The 17,099-nt window shown below is 31.3% G+C and overlaps 2 protein-coding genes across 2 annotated transcripts in view; both read right to left on the reverse strand.

The window, feature by feature from the left end:
• LOC125236075 overlaps positions 1–2,892 on the reverse strand; it is a 50,085-nt gene extending 47,193 nt beyond the window's left edge. The window contains exon 1 of the mRNA XM_048142768.1: positions 2,867–2,892. The gene's annotated coding sequence lies outside the window, so the exon portion shown is untranslated. The remainder of the gene's footprint in view (positions 1–2,866) is intronic.
• LOC125236140 lies at positions 661–14,938 on the reverse strand. Its single transcript, XM_048142840.1, has 4 exons — positions 14,704–14,938; positions 14,184–14,333; positions 13,911–14,059; positions 661–725 (listed from the first exon to the last, which is right to left on the reverse strand). Coding segments are annotated over exons 1-4 (366 nt in total). The 5' UTR covers positions 14,706–14,938.
• Between the last annotated feature and the right edge of the window lie 2,161 nt (positions 14,939–17,099).

Raw genomic sequence — 17,099 nt, forward strand, 5'->3', positions numbered from 1 at the left:
AAATATGTGCTAATTTTACATCAATTAAGGAAGTCATGTATTTAAGAGGGGGATATTTAGAATATTAGTAGGTAATTAACACGTATAACTATAATCGAGTTTTTGTATACATTGAGGTATGTAATCTGAAATCTCTAAATAGAAATGTCTACCCGATATGAGTAATGATTTTGATTTCGTACTGATGAGTTAGGTACTGTTCTCTTAATAAGATATTATTTTATAGTTTTATGTACCTACTCTAGGTAATTAACATTGAGGTAAAAGTTGGATATAGTTAAATGAAATTACGTGTACTTTTATAATGTTTATTAACTTAAGAACTATGTTCATATTACACAATCACATTAAATTGTACCCTTATTCGATGGTGTACCCATGTGGCGTATCTGAGGACAAACCTTCGTCTATCTTGTCAATTACTCTACGCGTTAATTCGTAAACTTGGTCTAATAACGTATTTTTCACTACATATTGGGCACACAGCTCGGCATTACATTTACATATATGTTCAAAGTTCTCATTCAATTTGTTACTGTCGTAAATTTCTATTTTGATGACTTTTGTACCTCCATTCCGATGTGGTTTTTTGATAAACGAGTAAACGGGTGTTGCCTTCCTCTTGACCCCAAGGACAGACGTCTCACCCCTGACTCCCGTTCACTCTGACTTTGAGTTTGGGATGATGCCAAAGGAACGAAGTTGAATAGGTGTTCTGATGTATCCTGTAATTAATAATTAAGTTATTAGTTTAATGTTAACTACGAGTATTAACTTTTAATTAAATGAAAACTTGAAATAAGTTACATTAATAATAAAATATTTTATTGCACACAAAAAAAAAAACATAAGTTACAGAGAAATCCGATGAAATTAACGAAGTAGGTGACTACAGGTGGACTTAGCGCTAAGCAGACACATACATTAAAAATTGTATTTACTTAATTATTATTTTATATCAATTACGTATGAGTAATGTAACCATTATAATTTGAAATTATTTTATAATAATAATACAAACACTCACTCTAAAAAATACCTCAATGTATACAAAAACTCGATTATAGTTATACGTGTTAATTACCTACTAATATTCTAAATATCCCCCTCTTAAATACATGACTTCCTTAATTGATGTAAAATTAGCACATATTTGAATAGGTAGGTAAAACGAGTCAACTAGATGTACCTAGTACAAGCATTCTCCTATCTCGCTAGTTCCATTGAATACATGACTTCTTGAATGGAGACGAAATTAATATTTGAATGATGATTTCTTGGATTGCTTTGAAAAGTATTCGAACGTGTAATATTTATTGCAGTTACATTTACCTACAATCTACAAGTATTCTGCTACCTCACTTCTTGAATATGAGACTTCTTAAGTGAACGAAAAATTTTTTAATGATCGATCGATTCGAATTAGTACCTATTATAATATGTAATATTGGTGGTAGCTAGATGTACCTACTAGCATTATAATACCTCACTACTTGAATACGTGACATCTTGAATGGATGCAAAATGAGTATTTGAATGATCGATCGATTCAAATTAGTATTCTAATGTGTAATATTGGTGGCACCTGGATCTTCTTTGATCCAGGTGCACCAATATTACACTACTACTACACTTATTTCAAGTTTTCATTTAATTAAAAGTTAATACTCGTAGTTAACATTAAACTAATAACTTAATTATTAATTACAGGATACATCAGAACACCTATTCAACTTCGTTCCTTTGGCATCATCCCAAACTCAAAGTCAGAGTGAACGGGAGTCAGGGGTGAGACGTCTGTCCTTGGGGGTCAAGAGGAAGGCAACACCCGTTTACTCGTTTATCAAAAAACCACATCGGAATGGAGGTACAAAAGTCATCAAAATAGAAATTTACGACAGTAACAAATTGAATGAGAACTTTGAACATATATGTAAATGTAATGCCGAGCTGTGTGCCCAATATGTAGTGAAAAATACGTTATTAGACCAAGTTTACGAATTAACGCGTAGAGTAATTGACAAGATAGACGAAGGTTTGTCCTCAGATACGCCACATGGGTACACCATCGAATAAGGGTACAATTTAATGTGATTGTGTAATATGAACATAGTTCTTAAGTTAATAAACATTATAAAAGTACACGTAATTTCATTTAACTATATCCAACTTTTACCTCAATGTTAATTACCTAGAGTAGGTACATAAAACTATAAAATAATATCTTATTAAGAGAACAGTACCTAACTCATCAGTACGAAATCAAAATCATTACTCATATCGGGTAGACATTTCTATTTAGAGATTTCAGATTACATACCTCAATGTATACAAAAACTCGATTATAGTTATACGTGTTAATTACCTACTAATATTCTAAATATCCCCCTCTTAAATACATGACTTCCTTAATTGATGTAAAATTAGCACATATTTGAATAGGTAGGTAAAACGAGTCAACTAGATGTACCTAGTACAAGCATTCTCCTATCTCGCTAGTTCCATTGAATACATGACTTCTTGAATGGAGACGAAATTAATATTTGAATGATGATTTCTTGGATTGCTTTGAAAAGTATTCGAACGTGTAATATTTATTGCAGTTACATTTACCTACAATCTACAAGTATTCTGCTACCTCACTTCTTGAATATGAGACTTCTTAAGTGAACGAAAAATTTTTTAATGATCGATCGATTCGAATTAGTACCTATTATAATATGTAATATTGGTGGTAGCTAGATGTACCTACTAGCATTATAATACCTCACTACTTGAATACGTGACATCTTGAATGGATGCAAAATGAGTATTTGAATGATCGATCGATTCAAATTAGTATTCTAATGTGTAATATTGGTGGCACCTGGATCTTCTTTGATCCAGGTGCACCAATATTACACTACTACTACATCATATGTACGCAGGTGCCATCTTCTTTGATCTACGTAGTAGTGTAATATTGGTGCACCTGGATCAAAGAAGATCCAGGTGCCACCAATATTACACATTAGAATACTAATTTTAATCGATCGATCATTCAAATAATTACTCATTTTGTGTCCATTCAAGAAGTCACCTTTTCAAGTAGCGAGGTAGCAGGATGTTAGTAAGTTCTGATTTATCAGATTCAATTCTAAAAGTAACACTCAAACATTCAAATTTGTAACCAAGTCTATACGAACCATTTATCTTTTCTGATTACTCATGCCAATACTCGAAAACCAGTATAATATATGGTGTCCATGTCGGTATATGACATTGATAAATAAGAACTTCATCGATGTCTTCCACATTGTTGTCCATTTTTAATTGATTATTTATTTGCAAATTGGTTCGAGTGACTTTAGGTTTGATATTTATGATGGTACTAAAATTACTTATTACCTATATTATTTTGTTTTATAGATCATCATAATTTTAAAATAATAACACAGGTATTCATGATTATATTTTATTTTGTAAAAAACATTATTTTCTATACACCACTTATTCAGGCATGATACATTTTTAAAAGCGCAGACATTAGCATGATATATACAATTTTGAATATCACATTTATTTGAATATTTTTCGCATAAAGTCTTTAAATTTGGGCAGTCAAAATGTTCTAAATTATAAACATTATCACTGTCTGTTATTTCTTTCACCCACTGCACTTTTTCATAACCTTTTGTATAAATGTGTTTATCTTTACAGTAATCAACAATCAAATTCTTATAATTAAAATATGATACATAGCCTTCATTCCATAATATTCCTTTGTATTTTTCCACCCAAGAGACTTGTGAACGTTCTTTCTTTGTTAAGGTATAGAACGGATGGGGAGGGCTGATCAGAAACACAAGAAAACTTTTTTGAGAAATAATCGCCACTTCTTTTGGTATAAATTGATTATTTTCATTTTTAAATCCTTGAACATCCAAAATCACATTCATGATAATTTCCTTACTATATTACTCAAAGGTTTATACTCGACAAGCCGATCGTTTATAATTAAACAATAGGCTGTCGTTTTATCAGGTATGTCTTCTGAGGACTCGATTTCTATTCGAACGTCAACTGGGCCAGTTTTTAATGAATCGTTCTGCCTTGAGCAGTCTATTACAAATAAAGGAGTTTTTTTAATGTGTTCAGATTAAGCAGAGGATCGACACCGACCCCATAATACGACTGACGAAAGTTAGCATACATTTCGTATAATATACTAAATTTGTCTTCGCTAAATTTTAAATTAAGAGGATCGTATGGAAAGTACTGTGAATTTAAAAATAATTTGACGTTAGTTATATTGCAGTGATCAAATATAGTAGAATTTTTTAGTTTGTTTAGTTTTCTATCAGTCTGTAATGCTAATATAACATATCTAGGCTTTTCTAACTGGGAAGCGGTTTTTACTGACCATGCATGTTTTGTTGTTTTAGGTAAAAGTGGATATTCATACAAATCCCAATTCCGGAATGCTAGTTGTATAGATCGATCTTTCTCTAAGCACTTTAGTAGTGGCAATCTATTACGGTCAGAAACTCTAACATGTGGTACCCGCCATTGGATTTTATGGATATCAATTTGAACTTGATCATTTTCTTCAAGTACAACACTATTTAAAACTGAATTACTTCTGTTTAGTACAAGTTCATGCCTACAGTTGACTAAAATCTTATTATAATCTTCCGCGAAGCCAAGCACTTTATTCAGAGGTATTATAATGGAGAAATGACCTTGCTTTAGAATACTCCCGCTTAGATCCCAACCCCACAATGCAGCGTTCTTACTTTCTCCTTCATTCATTGAAATAAGAGATTTCATCGTTGTAGTAATCCCGCAATTTTTATTCCGGTCAATTTCAATCCCATTTAGTTCGTAACTTATATCTTTGAACAAAAATAATATGGGGTTATTTGTAAAATTTACATCTTTTGTTATTTTTTTCCCACCAGCATCTACTCGCCATACACTTGCATACCCTTCAATGTAAATGGAGCTTGCAGATGGTAATACATACACATCTTGTTGATTTATAGGTATCCTGATTTCGTCATTTTCCTTAAAGCTATGATTGTAGGGATTGTATGAATGGATGGTATAGCTTTCAATTGAATTATCTTGTTGTGGAATATCTGTGATATGCAACATCTTATTATAAGTATTTTATTTTATTTTAAACCCAAGAGAACGAAGAAATAACTTATTGCTCTTAGTAATTCTCTTGCTAGAATTTAATCGACTTGCTCCTTTGAAGACTGGGAGTTGAATATTCGATGGTATTCTTGTAATTCCGCTTTTATTGAAAACATACATAATGTATCACTTGATTTTGTAAGGTAAAATTATGTAAACGTATGCTTAACACCCGATTCTAGACACTGTTCGAGGTTGAATGTGATACGGTAGAAGATATCGTTTATTATAATATTGTTGTATTATGTTTTTGGTCTTATTAAACACATAAGTTTACTTATTTAATAATATTTCTGCCAGAATGAATTCAGAAATTTTAAACATAAATGCCCACAGTTAAATAAATGATTTTTTTGTATATTATCGTAATTATAGCGTATATTAGCTCCCATATATTTTATGAATTCCTTTGGAGGTTTTAAATTTCCGTAACTATCAAAATATTCAATATAATTTTTATTTTTTCCATAGGCTACCCAGTGAGTACCGTTATTTTCAGATGAATCTAAATTAATAACACCACATTCCATCGGTAATGGTTTTGGTGGTAATTCATCTCTCATGAATACACCACGAAAGTAAGGAATACTTTTCGAATGTTTTATTATATCGATATTACTCAATGCTCTATTGGGTAGCCTGCCATCTAGTTTTTTTTATTTGTAACATAAATTCCTAGTCCACCCTTGTAGGGTTTAAGATGCACTCCTTTTCCAATACATTTACCCTCCATTTTCATATTATGTCTCTTTAATTTAGCTAGTTGTCGTTTTGCTGATTTATAATGGTTAATAGCTTTTCTTATTCCCGCAACACCTCCTGCTAAACTTCCTGTAGCCGATAATCCTGCTAAAATTGGAATCAATGGTAGAAATCCGCCAGTTTTAGGTACTGGTATCACTCTGGGTAATTGTATAGGCAAGTCCGATGCTAATTCTTGAGCAGCAGCATACGCTAATTCCATTAGCATGTTCTTACATTTTGGCTTTAGATTACTGATATGTCTTTTAGTGTGTGAAACAAGATTATTAAAAGTTTTCTTTAAGCCAGCTCCAAATTTCTGATTGCTAAGTTTCTTCTTATTTTCGTTTTCAGAATTATTTCTCGTGCGTTTCATTTTTTATGAAATAGATTTAAATGTTGGATATGTCTGTACTGGTCTCTATAGTGTAGAGTTTGAAATACAAATGAGTGTACAAAACAGTGAAAGTAAATTTAAACCCGATTACAAACGATTTGTCTTATCAATCCAACTATTTTCACTCGGTGGAAGGCCGAGCCACTTAACATATACTTTATTTCCTTTACGTTTTAACACTCTTTCAACAAGATAAACTTGAGGATGCAAAGTTTTCTGAATTTCTTGCGCATAGAATGCTCCTAAAATAGGCCTACGCTTGGCGTCTTCTAGATAATATGTAGTGGGGTTAGTATTTCGAACATTAGTTATCTTAAATATTTCTGTTGACCAATTAGGGGTAAATCGTTTCTCGAAACATCCTTTATACTTGCTAACTCTTACAAAATCTCCAATACGAAACCTTTTGCAAACCGGGTTTTTCTTTGTTAGTAAATTCTTAATGTATCTTTGTAATACAACTCCTTTATTACTACGATTGATCGTGATCGGCGCTCTTCCCACCGTCCTATGAAAAGTATGATTATATTCTGAAACTTTCTGGTCAAGAGTTCCATCGACCCATTTATAATTACCCTTCAGACTAAACTCCTTATACAGCTTAGCTTTAAGAGTTCTTATAAGTCTTTCAACTATTGATGCCTTTTTGGTGGAAAATGTAGAGTAATGATTAATATTATATTTTTGAACAACTTTTCTGAAATTACTATTATAAAATTCATTACCCCTGTCTGTTTGTAAATTGATTGGTTTACGTCCTCTTGATAATAATGTTTCAAACATTTTGGATACGGTTTCTTTAGTCTTACGTTTGAGTGGAAATGCCCAAGCGTATTTTGAGAAACAGTCAATAATCACTAATATGTACTTATAACCAGCATTCAGTTTTGAAAAAGTCTGCATATCTATTAAATCTGCTTGCCAGAGGTCATCAATATCTCTTAAAATGACGCTTCTTCGAGGAAAATTCACCCTTGCATTTTTATGAATTTCATTTACGACGTCCGCTTTGCTCATAATGTTTATTAATATTATATTCAAATTCTTTGTTAGAAATATTCTTTTCAACTTTTGTTACTCGATTCATTAAAACCGAAATGTTTTTATCTATATTCATCACCTTTTTCATACAGGCATCGATTTTGTTTATTATTTCTGTATTTATTGTATTAGATAATATATTTTCCTCCTTTATACTTAATACTTTATTAAATTCTGCTTTACAATTATAAATATCATTGTTATTTGTCATGTCTAAGACACGTTTATTTATTCACTGAGCATTAACATAATATTTCAATTTATTTTATTGCTTTACAATACCGGCTTCCTTTAATTCTTCAATAATTGATATAATTTCATTATCATGGTTGGTGTTTCCAGCGTCTTTGGATGCAATCAAAAGTTTAAGCCTTTCAATTAATTCATTTGGATCATCCCAATAAATATAATCTGTGTTACTTTTATAGTGTTTTAATGCAGGTAAGTTACCACCTGTTTTAATGTTAGTGTCAAGTAATTGTGAAAAGAGAGGTTTGATAATACTGCAATATTTTATACCTTTGTCTCCTTTTAATTTTCCGTTTGGATCAAAATCTCGTTTATGTGCGTTTGTACGGGTTAACATTTCTTTGTATTCAGTTTTATCTTTTTCAGTAACAAGACTGAGATTGGGTTTGTTTCGCATCAATAGTTCTTTCAACCCTGCGGTTAATTCAAATTTTTTGTTGTCTATAGTAATAACATATTGTTTTTCAGTATCGGAAGTCTTATTTACCAAAGACAAGTATACATCAGAATTACCCATCATCAACTTTTTATTCGTGCTACGAATCCCGAATGGTATATTGATGTCCTCATATAAATCAATCATGTCTTCTTTTTTTTAGAGATAGAAGTGTATCATTATTTTGTTCTTGAGAAGTTTTATTACTAACATTAGAGTATTCATAATATTCTGAATGCTGATCAGGAGCAATTATCTCTTTGAAATTTTTGTATCCTATAGAATCATTTAAATTCTGAGATTTGTCACTCGTATCTGTACTTGTAGTCATGTTAATAGCTGGTTTAACAAAAGAACTTTGCATAACGAGGTTTTCTAATGGTTCAGTAATAGGTTTAAAAACTTTTTTTAAATTAATATTATTTTCATGTTCTTCATTATTTATCTTCTTTATTTTGTTTTTTATGTTATCTACTGCTTTGATAAGTTGATCTTTTAAATGTGTATCCATTTCAGCAGTCTTGACACCAACCTTTTAATACGAGCACTCAGTTTCAAGTGAGCCTTCGTCAACATTTAAAACATTAAATAATGGGAAATTTAAAAGTAAATAAATGTATCAAACCCCTGTCTATATCGTCCTTTATCTAGTGTACAATCTTTATTAATTAATAAAAAGCTAAAACAATCATCCCATATAATTGAACAAAGTTCTTTAAATTTTATCCAATCCATATCGGTGTTTACATGTTCATTGTATATATGTTTTAAGTTAGTATCATCTTGTTTAAAAACAATTAAGAGATTCACATTGTCTCTTAACAGTTGCTTCGGAATTTTGGAGTAAGTTTGCGATAAATAAAAACAATCAATTTGTCGATGTCTTCCCATAGCAAAGTAATTCCTAATGTTCACTTGATTTTCACATACAACATCATCGAAAATCATGATTGAATTGGTCATAGCATCATTTGGATGGATAACGTCTTTATTGTCATTAAATATTAAAAAGTTAGCATCTGGAATTTTCTCCATAATTAGTTGGAGGTAGCGATATTTTGGCTGAAAAGCGGTCTTTGAATACAAATAGATATTTTTAAACTTTAGACCATTTTCATGTAATAATAAATTTAATATTACATTAGTTTTACCACAGTTTGAAGGTCCACATATTATACAGCGGATTGTATTAGGTAATAATGTACTATGTCTTGTATTTTTATGCACGTCATTTTCAACGATTATATTATTTACTTCCAGAGTTTGGGTATGCTTAATGAATTTCATTGTTATTATGAAAAAAATATGATATCTCAACGCTTTTTATAGGATATGTCTTAACATAAATAAAACAATTGATTAACAGAGTAAATAAATTTATTAAATTTCTGGAGATTATTACAGATAGGTACAAAAAAAACAAACAAAAACAAATTTTAGTATCACATTATTATATAATTTAAAATATAGTCTTACAGTGCCCCCATGGTAATGTTTGTATATTGTCAGGCAATATCTGCCTTTTATCATCGTTGCAGTTTAAAACTACTTTATCAACTTGCTGTGAATATAAAACATGTTTGATTGATCGAATCATATTCATATTATGGGTATACACTTTTTTTGTTTGCAAAACTTTGTCAAAATGTTTAATTCTTAATTTATTCGTTATAGGTTTTGTGACACCTTTTGCTTTCGTTATTGTCTTCTTTACATTTTTTAAACAGTACAGTTTTGCTCTTAATCCAATAAATTCAGTAATTACCGTACCACCAAATTCATCTTTAAATAAACCAGGTACTTTAGCATTTAGTTTAGGTATACCATAAGGGTTATTGTGGTCATAATTACTAGTATCATATTTTGATATGTTTTTATTTAGATCATTGTAAAAGTCATCAGTAATAATGTTATAAAGAAGGCTATCAGTATCAGTATAACAGAGTTTCACGTTTTCTTTGTACGTTTTTTTAATGAAATTATAATGAAATTGATATAAATGTGTTTTTGCCAATTCTAAAACTGTAAATCCAATATAAATCGGGCGGTCTAAACAAATTTTTCAGGACTTAATTGAACAGCCACAAAGTTTTCATTAAATATGGATACATTCTTTACATTAGGTTTTAATAATATTTTTTCTGCACCTAAGTGTTTGTTTGTTTTATTGTCATTGTCTTTCCATTTTATTGCTAATTGAACATGTAAATGTTTTCGCTTATTTTCAATTGTTTTTCCAAATATAGCATTATTTAATAGTTTAAAAAAGTCTTTTTCAAATGAAGTAGAAGCTTCTTGTCGTAATCGAGTATTTAGATCAATATATTTTTGTAAGAAGTTAGACTGTCTAAAACGTAGAATGCGATGTATTTTCTGTAACACTAACCCGTTCTTTAAACATTCCTTCAAATGTACGAAATGAATGATATAGTTGTATTTGTCATATAAATTTGCAATTAACTTTTCTGACTTCCCACCTGGGGGAACAAACCTTTCAGGTGCAAAAGGCAAATCGGCATGCAGATCGTGTAAATGATCAGGATAACTCATGTCAACTTCTAAAATGTATCCATGTTCACCGTTTTCTGGTATAGTCAGTATGTCAAAATTTCTAACCCGATCTAAAGTTAAAAACTCAAAGTCTGATACAGGTAATTTTTGTCTCATAGCATAACCATAGAGATTGTTACAATCCAGATACATCAAATATGAGGTGGGTCTAGAAGTATCAAAATCAGGGGTGTATTTATTGTTTGCTTTTGAATTCCGAAGAGAACACTGGGCTAATCCACCACGTATCCCTCTTTCTATCATCTGATATACTTCTAAGTCGTGTATTAACTGTAATTTTACGTCTGTAAACAAAAGCATAGCATCCCAACTTAAATTAGGTGCAGATACATAATAGGCTGGGTCTAGATTATAATGCTTCAAACTTGTATTTCTAAAATGTTCAAACACATCGCTTAACAACAAGACGTCACATTTTAAGTATAAATCAGTATATTCCCCTAAAGTCATTATATTAAAAGCTGACCACACAGTTTCGGCATGATTATAATCAATATCTGAGATGTGTTTAGATTTTAGAGTATTATAAAACATTTCTTTTGTCGGTAGTTTATTGTCTTCATATTTCAACCAGGAATCAATGTAATCATAGGGATAAACACCTTTACGTGTTAATAACTGAAAGTGGTGGGTATCAGTAAATTCTTTAGACAAGTTAACAAAATCCTCTTTATTCAAACTTTTGGTTAACTCAAATAAACTGGAACTAAGAAATTGAAAAGAATCGATAAACTTTATTTCAATTGGTTTGGCGCTCGATTTGTTAGTAGAATATATAGTTTTTGTTATGCTTGAATATTTTTCCTTGGACTGTGGCATTATTTTGATAGACCCGGGGTACTTTGCAAGTTCTTCTATAAATAAATGACTATCATACCCCGTCAAATTATGTAAGACAACTGGTATAAAGGAACAGATTCTGTATTTCAAATTGCAAAGTGAATGAGCTGCACCTCTGTACTCTGATGTAATGTGATCGTGATCACGGACTTTGTCACCAAATAAAAACTGCTTACAAATATGACAGTGTGTAGCATTCTCATAATTACACTTTTCTTTATATGTTAATGGATTCATAGGATTATTTTTAATTAGTATGTTGTGAATTTCATGAATATCGTTTATTAACCATTCAACAAAAACTTTTACACAATCTTCACCTCTGTAAGAAACATATTTATTCAAACTTGCATCGTGCGAGCAGCATATGTAATAACCGAAACATGTCGGGACATGCTTTTTTAGGTTTTGCGTATTTTTACTACTGTCTGAATTACAATTAATTAACATACTTTCAAAATCAGCGTATATAATAAAATTGATTTTTTGTTTACGTTCGAAGTTCTTAAATTGAATGACAGTATTTTCATTAGGTAAAACTGTTACAATTTCGGAACAATGGTGTGTTTTAAATTTATTATCGCTTTTAAAAAATTGCAAACATGAGTCACAGAAATGCATGTGGCCTCTATGTAAAGTTACTTGTCTTCTAACTAATCGTACCAGGTCTTTAATTAAACAGTAATGTCCTTTACCAACGACTTCAATATATAATAGATTAAAATGATTATTTTTCTTTGATTTGGATCTATATAGAGGACCTGTTACTGCATACTTATTATCCAATCCATATATACAAATGCTTATATCAGGGTTATTTTTTTCAAATAACTGTATATCGCTGACTGATAATGGGAATGACATTCCATCGATATTTAAAACATCTGAATAGTGCGGGTATGATTTAGTTCGACACACATTATTCTTTGCAGGATATAGACCAGCCAGTATACTCCATAAAAAGCAACAATTATCGTTGTTTTGAATATTAATGCAGCTTTTAGTATTTTTGACACTTGGGGGTAAAGGTATGTAAGTACCTCCTCGCATCGGACAATACTTGTTTACGTTAACTTCTAAATGACTTATTGCGACAAAAGACCAGCCTGATTCACGGTGCTCAAATTCTATAACTTTATTTTTTAAATGTTCAATCGTATTTTCAAACAGTTCATTGATATTTGTGTTTTCATAAATAACATCATATTTTGTATTGAATGACTTTAACTGTTGTTTGCCTGAATGAGGTAATGTAAAGTAAACGAAAAGCTCATAGTTTATTTTGATACTTTTATGTTCCCGTAATGACATTTCTACAACTTTCATAATGTTACTTTTGATATCACACAAAAACGTCTCAGGAGTTACGTATTCATTTTGTGTTGCATTCAGACGATAGGTGACTATTCTGTTTTTAAAGGCTGTTGCTATAATTTCAATATTATTCAAATCAGTTTTCAATATGCAATTCGATTTATGTAAATTAGTTCTCAAATGGGCATTGTATTCATTCTTAGGCAATTTAATTTGACATTTGTCACATTTCATTAAAATAGTTCTGGATAACGGACGGTTACGTGATCCCACTGTAAACAAAATAACACACTTTATAGATATCATTTTATTCCAAATTAGTACTACAATAGATATACATTTATAATTAATTAAAGTATGTATTATATAATACTTATATTCCATTTCATAACATAGGTAATGTAATTCAAAATGAATATGGGTAAAAAACATTATTAATAGATGTCAACAAATAAATGAGGGCTCACATCTGTGCTATTACTTTTACGTTGTGTTCAGGATAGTTGGATCCACGCATAGTTCAATCTATGCAATTGGTCCCATATTTTACAAAAAGGAATAATTCTATGTACGAAAAAGAAATAAATTCACTCTAACACGTTTGAACATTTAGTTAAAATTATTCACAGAACGTAAAAGGAATACCACAAATATCAGCTCGTTATTAATTTATTAGTCATTTATTTATAATCCTCGTATTTTATTACAGATGCACTAATAAGTGTGGTAATAAGAGATATATACGATGGCTTAAATTGATCAATAATAATTGCTAACAAATGACGGCGCACATGTTCGGTATTCCTTTCGCGTTGCGTGAATAAAATTAGCCAAGTGTCTCCAAGCTTCAGTATTATCATCGGTTCGGTTTTTAATATTTACTACAGCATGACGCCATCGATTTACTGGTGTCACCTTTTCAATATCATCGCATTTATACACTTTGACCTCAACAAAGTGGGTGCCCTTTTTATCAGGATTTGTCTGACGAGCAAAACCGTTCGCAAGTCGTCGTGAAATGTACGATAATAATTTACCCTCCCCTGCAGGTTGGTTCGCTTCTAATCCCTCGTCATCGCTATCGGCACCGAATAGTTCCGCTGCAGTGCCGTGCCGCGGCTTCACAGGAGCTATTCTGACCCTCTTGCTCGAGCTTGCTGACGATGTCGATGGCTTGGATTTTTCTTTTTTCGACCGCGTCAGCCTTCGGTGGTAGCGGTGGCGGTGCTGGCAAATCTTCCTCAGTGGAGGATGAGAGATACGAATCGGTATGGGACGAACGTTTTGACCTGGAAATAAAAATAAGTTACTATTAAAATATTATTAATTTATAATCTGCGTTAGAATACTACGTAAAGGCTATTTTATGGTTTTGAGAACACACAACTATCTAATATTTATGTATACACCTACCTCTTGCTCGAGCTCGTCGATGTTGGCGGCTTGGATTTTTTCTTTTTGTCGATCACGTCAACCTTCGGCGGTGGCGGCGGCGGTGCCGACGAATCTTCCTCCGTGGAGGATGAGAGATATAAATCTTCAGCGTGGGACGAGGGTTTTGACCTGGAAATAAAATAAATAATGTGCTATTAAAATAATTCATTTATAATTATAATTCTCCATTACTCTAACGTTGTTTTATTTGAATAATGATTAATTATTTTTACGAGTTTGTTACTTTGCGAATATAAATAAATAAATAATATAGGATATTCTTACTAAGTCCTACAGTAAGTTTGCGTTGCGAGTACTCGCATAATAACACATAGAAAACAACCATGACTCGGGAACAAATATATGTGTTCATCACACAAACCCTTACTGAGATTCGACCCAGAAGCCCCTGGCTTAGTAGCTAGTCACTAACCAGTAGGTCAGATAAGTCGTCAAAATTATATAAGCAACATTACAATATACATTTATTCACACTTACATTGTATGATGATGATGTCCTTGTAGCTTCAGTAGAGAGAACAGTGGGTTTTCCTTGCTTCCTGTGTAGCGGAATGAATCAAGAGGATCGATCTGAGGAGCTTAAGTAGTGAAAATTCACGTGGAGCTAACGCAATACCTATATGAAATTTGTCAACGTGATTGAAAAACGCAACTCAGCACTTAGTCGGTGGAAACAATCATCGATTGCAAATCCCACAACGCAGCAAAATCAGATCACCGTGTATAATACGTGAAGGTACTTACCATATATTTTTTTTATTCATTAAATTCATTTTATGGTTTTAATCTTAGAAAAACAGACAATGTCGCGATCGGAGCTAGTATATTTTATTTGCTTTAGTGCATTATTGCTAACATCGTAAATCCAATCGTATCTCAATACAATGTGATGTCATTTTTTTTAAACGTTTGATTTTGAACTCTAATAACACAATAATTTCAGATATAAACCCCCGAAAATAAGTGAAAATATTATTTACTCTTATATATTCAACGCGATTAGTTCTACGGAAAATATGTCGGTAAGTATTTTTTTTAGAGTGAGTGTTTGTATTATTATTATAAAATAATTTCAAATTATAATGGTTACATTACTCATACGTAATTGATATAAAATAATAATTAAGTAAATACAATTTTTAATGTATGTGTCTGCTTAGCGCTAAGTCCACCTGTAGTCACCTACTTCGTTAATTTCATCGGATTTCTCTGTAACTTATGTTTTTTTTTTTTTTTTTTGTGTGCAATAAAATATTTTATTATTAATGTAACTTATTTCAAGTTTTCATTTAATTAAAAGTTAATACTCGTAGTTAAAATTAAACTAATAACTTAATTATTAATTACAGGATACATCAGAACACCTATTCAACTTCGTTCCTTTGGCATCATCCCAAACTCAAAGTCAGAGTGAACGGGAGTCAGGGTGAGACGTCTGTCCTTGGGGGTCAAGAGGAAGGCAACACCCGTTTACTCGTTTATCAAAAAACCACATCGGAATGGAGGTACAAAAGTCATCAAAATAGAAATTTACGACAGTAACAAATTGAATGAGAACTTTGAACATATATGTAAATGTAATGCCGAGCTGTGTGCCCAATATGTAGTGAAAAATACGTTATTAGACCAAGTTTACGAATTAACGCGTAGAGTAATTGACAAGATAGACGAAGGTTTGTCCTCAGATACGCCACATGGGTACACCATCGAATAAGGGTACAATTTAATGTGATTGTGTAATATGAACATAGTTCTTAAGTTAATAAACATTATAAAAGTACACGTAATTTCATTTAACTATATCCAACTTTTACCTCAATGTTAATTACCTAGAGTAGGTACATAAAACTATAAAATAATATCTTATTAAGAGAACAGTACCTAACTCATCAGTACGAAATCAAAATCATTACTCATATCGGGTAGACATTTCTATTTAGAGATTTCAGATTACATACCTCAATGTATACAAAAACTCGATTATAGTTATACGTGTTAATTACCTACTAATATTCTAAATATCCCCCTCTTAAATACATGACTTCCTTAATTGATGTAAAAGGTCCTAATATCACATTTCCCACTGTAAACAAAATAACACACATATAGTAGTGTAATATTGGTGCACCTGGATCAAAGAAGATCCAGGTGCCACCAATATTACACATTAGAATACTAATTTGAATCGATCGATCATTCAAATACTCATTTTGCATCCATTCAAGATGTCACGTATTCAAGTAGTGAGGTATTATAATGCTAGTAGGTACATCTAGCTACCACCAATATTACATATTATAATAGGTACTAATTCGAATCGATCGATCATTAAAAAATTTTTCGTTCACTTAAGAAGTCTCATATTCAAGAAGTGAGGTAGCAGAATACTTGTAGATTGTAGGTAAATGTAACTGCAATAAATATTACACGTTCGAATACTTTTCAAAGCAATCCAAGAAATCATCATTCAAATATTAATTTCGTCTCCATTCAAGAAGTCATGTATTCAATGCAACTAGCGAGATAGGAGAATGCTTGTACTAGGTACATCTAGTTGACTCGTTTTACCTACCTATTCAAATATGTGCTAATTTTACATCAATTAAGGAAGTCATGTATTTAAGAGGGGATATTTAGAATATTAGTAGGTAATTAACACGTATAACTATAATCGAGTTTTTGTATACATTGAGGTATGTAATCTGAAATCTCTAAATAGAAATGTCTACCCGATATGAGTAATGATTTTGATTTCGTACTGATGAGTTAGGTACTGTTCTCTTAATAAGATATTATTTTATAGTTTTATGTACCTACTCTAGGTAATTAACATTGAGGTAAAAGTTGGATATAGTTAAATGAAATTACGTGTAC

The sequence above is a fragment of the Leguminivora glycinivorella genome, chromosome 18 (assembly GCF_023078275.1).
Source record: "Leguminivora glycinivorella isolate SPB_JAAS2020 chromosome 18, LegGlyc_1.1, whole genome shotgun sequence".
NCBI lineage: Eukaryota > Metazoa > Arthropoda > Insecta > Lepidoptera > Tortricidae > Leguminivora > Leguminivora glycinivorella.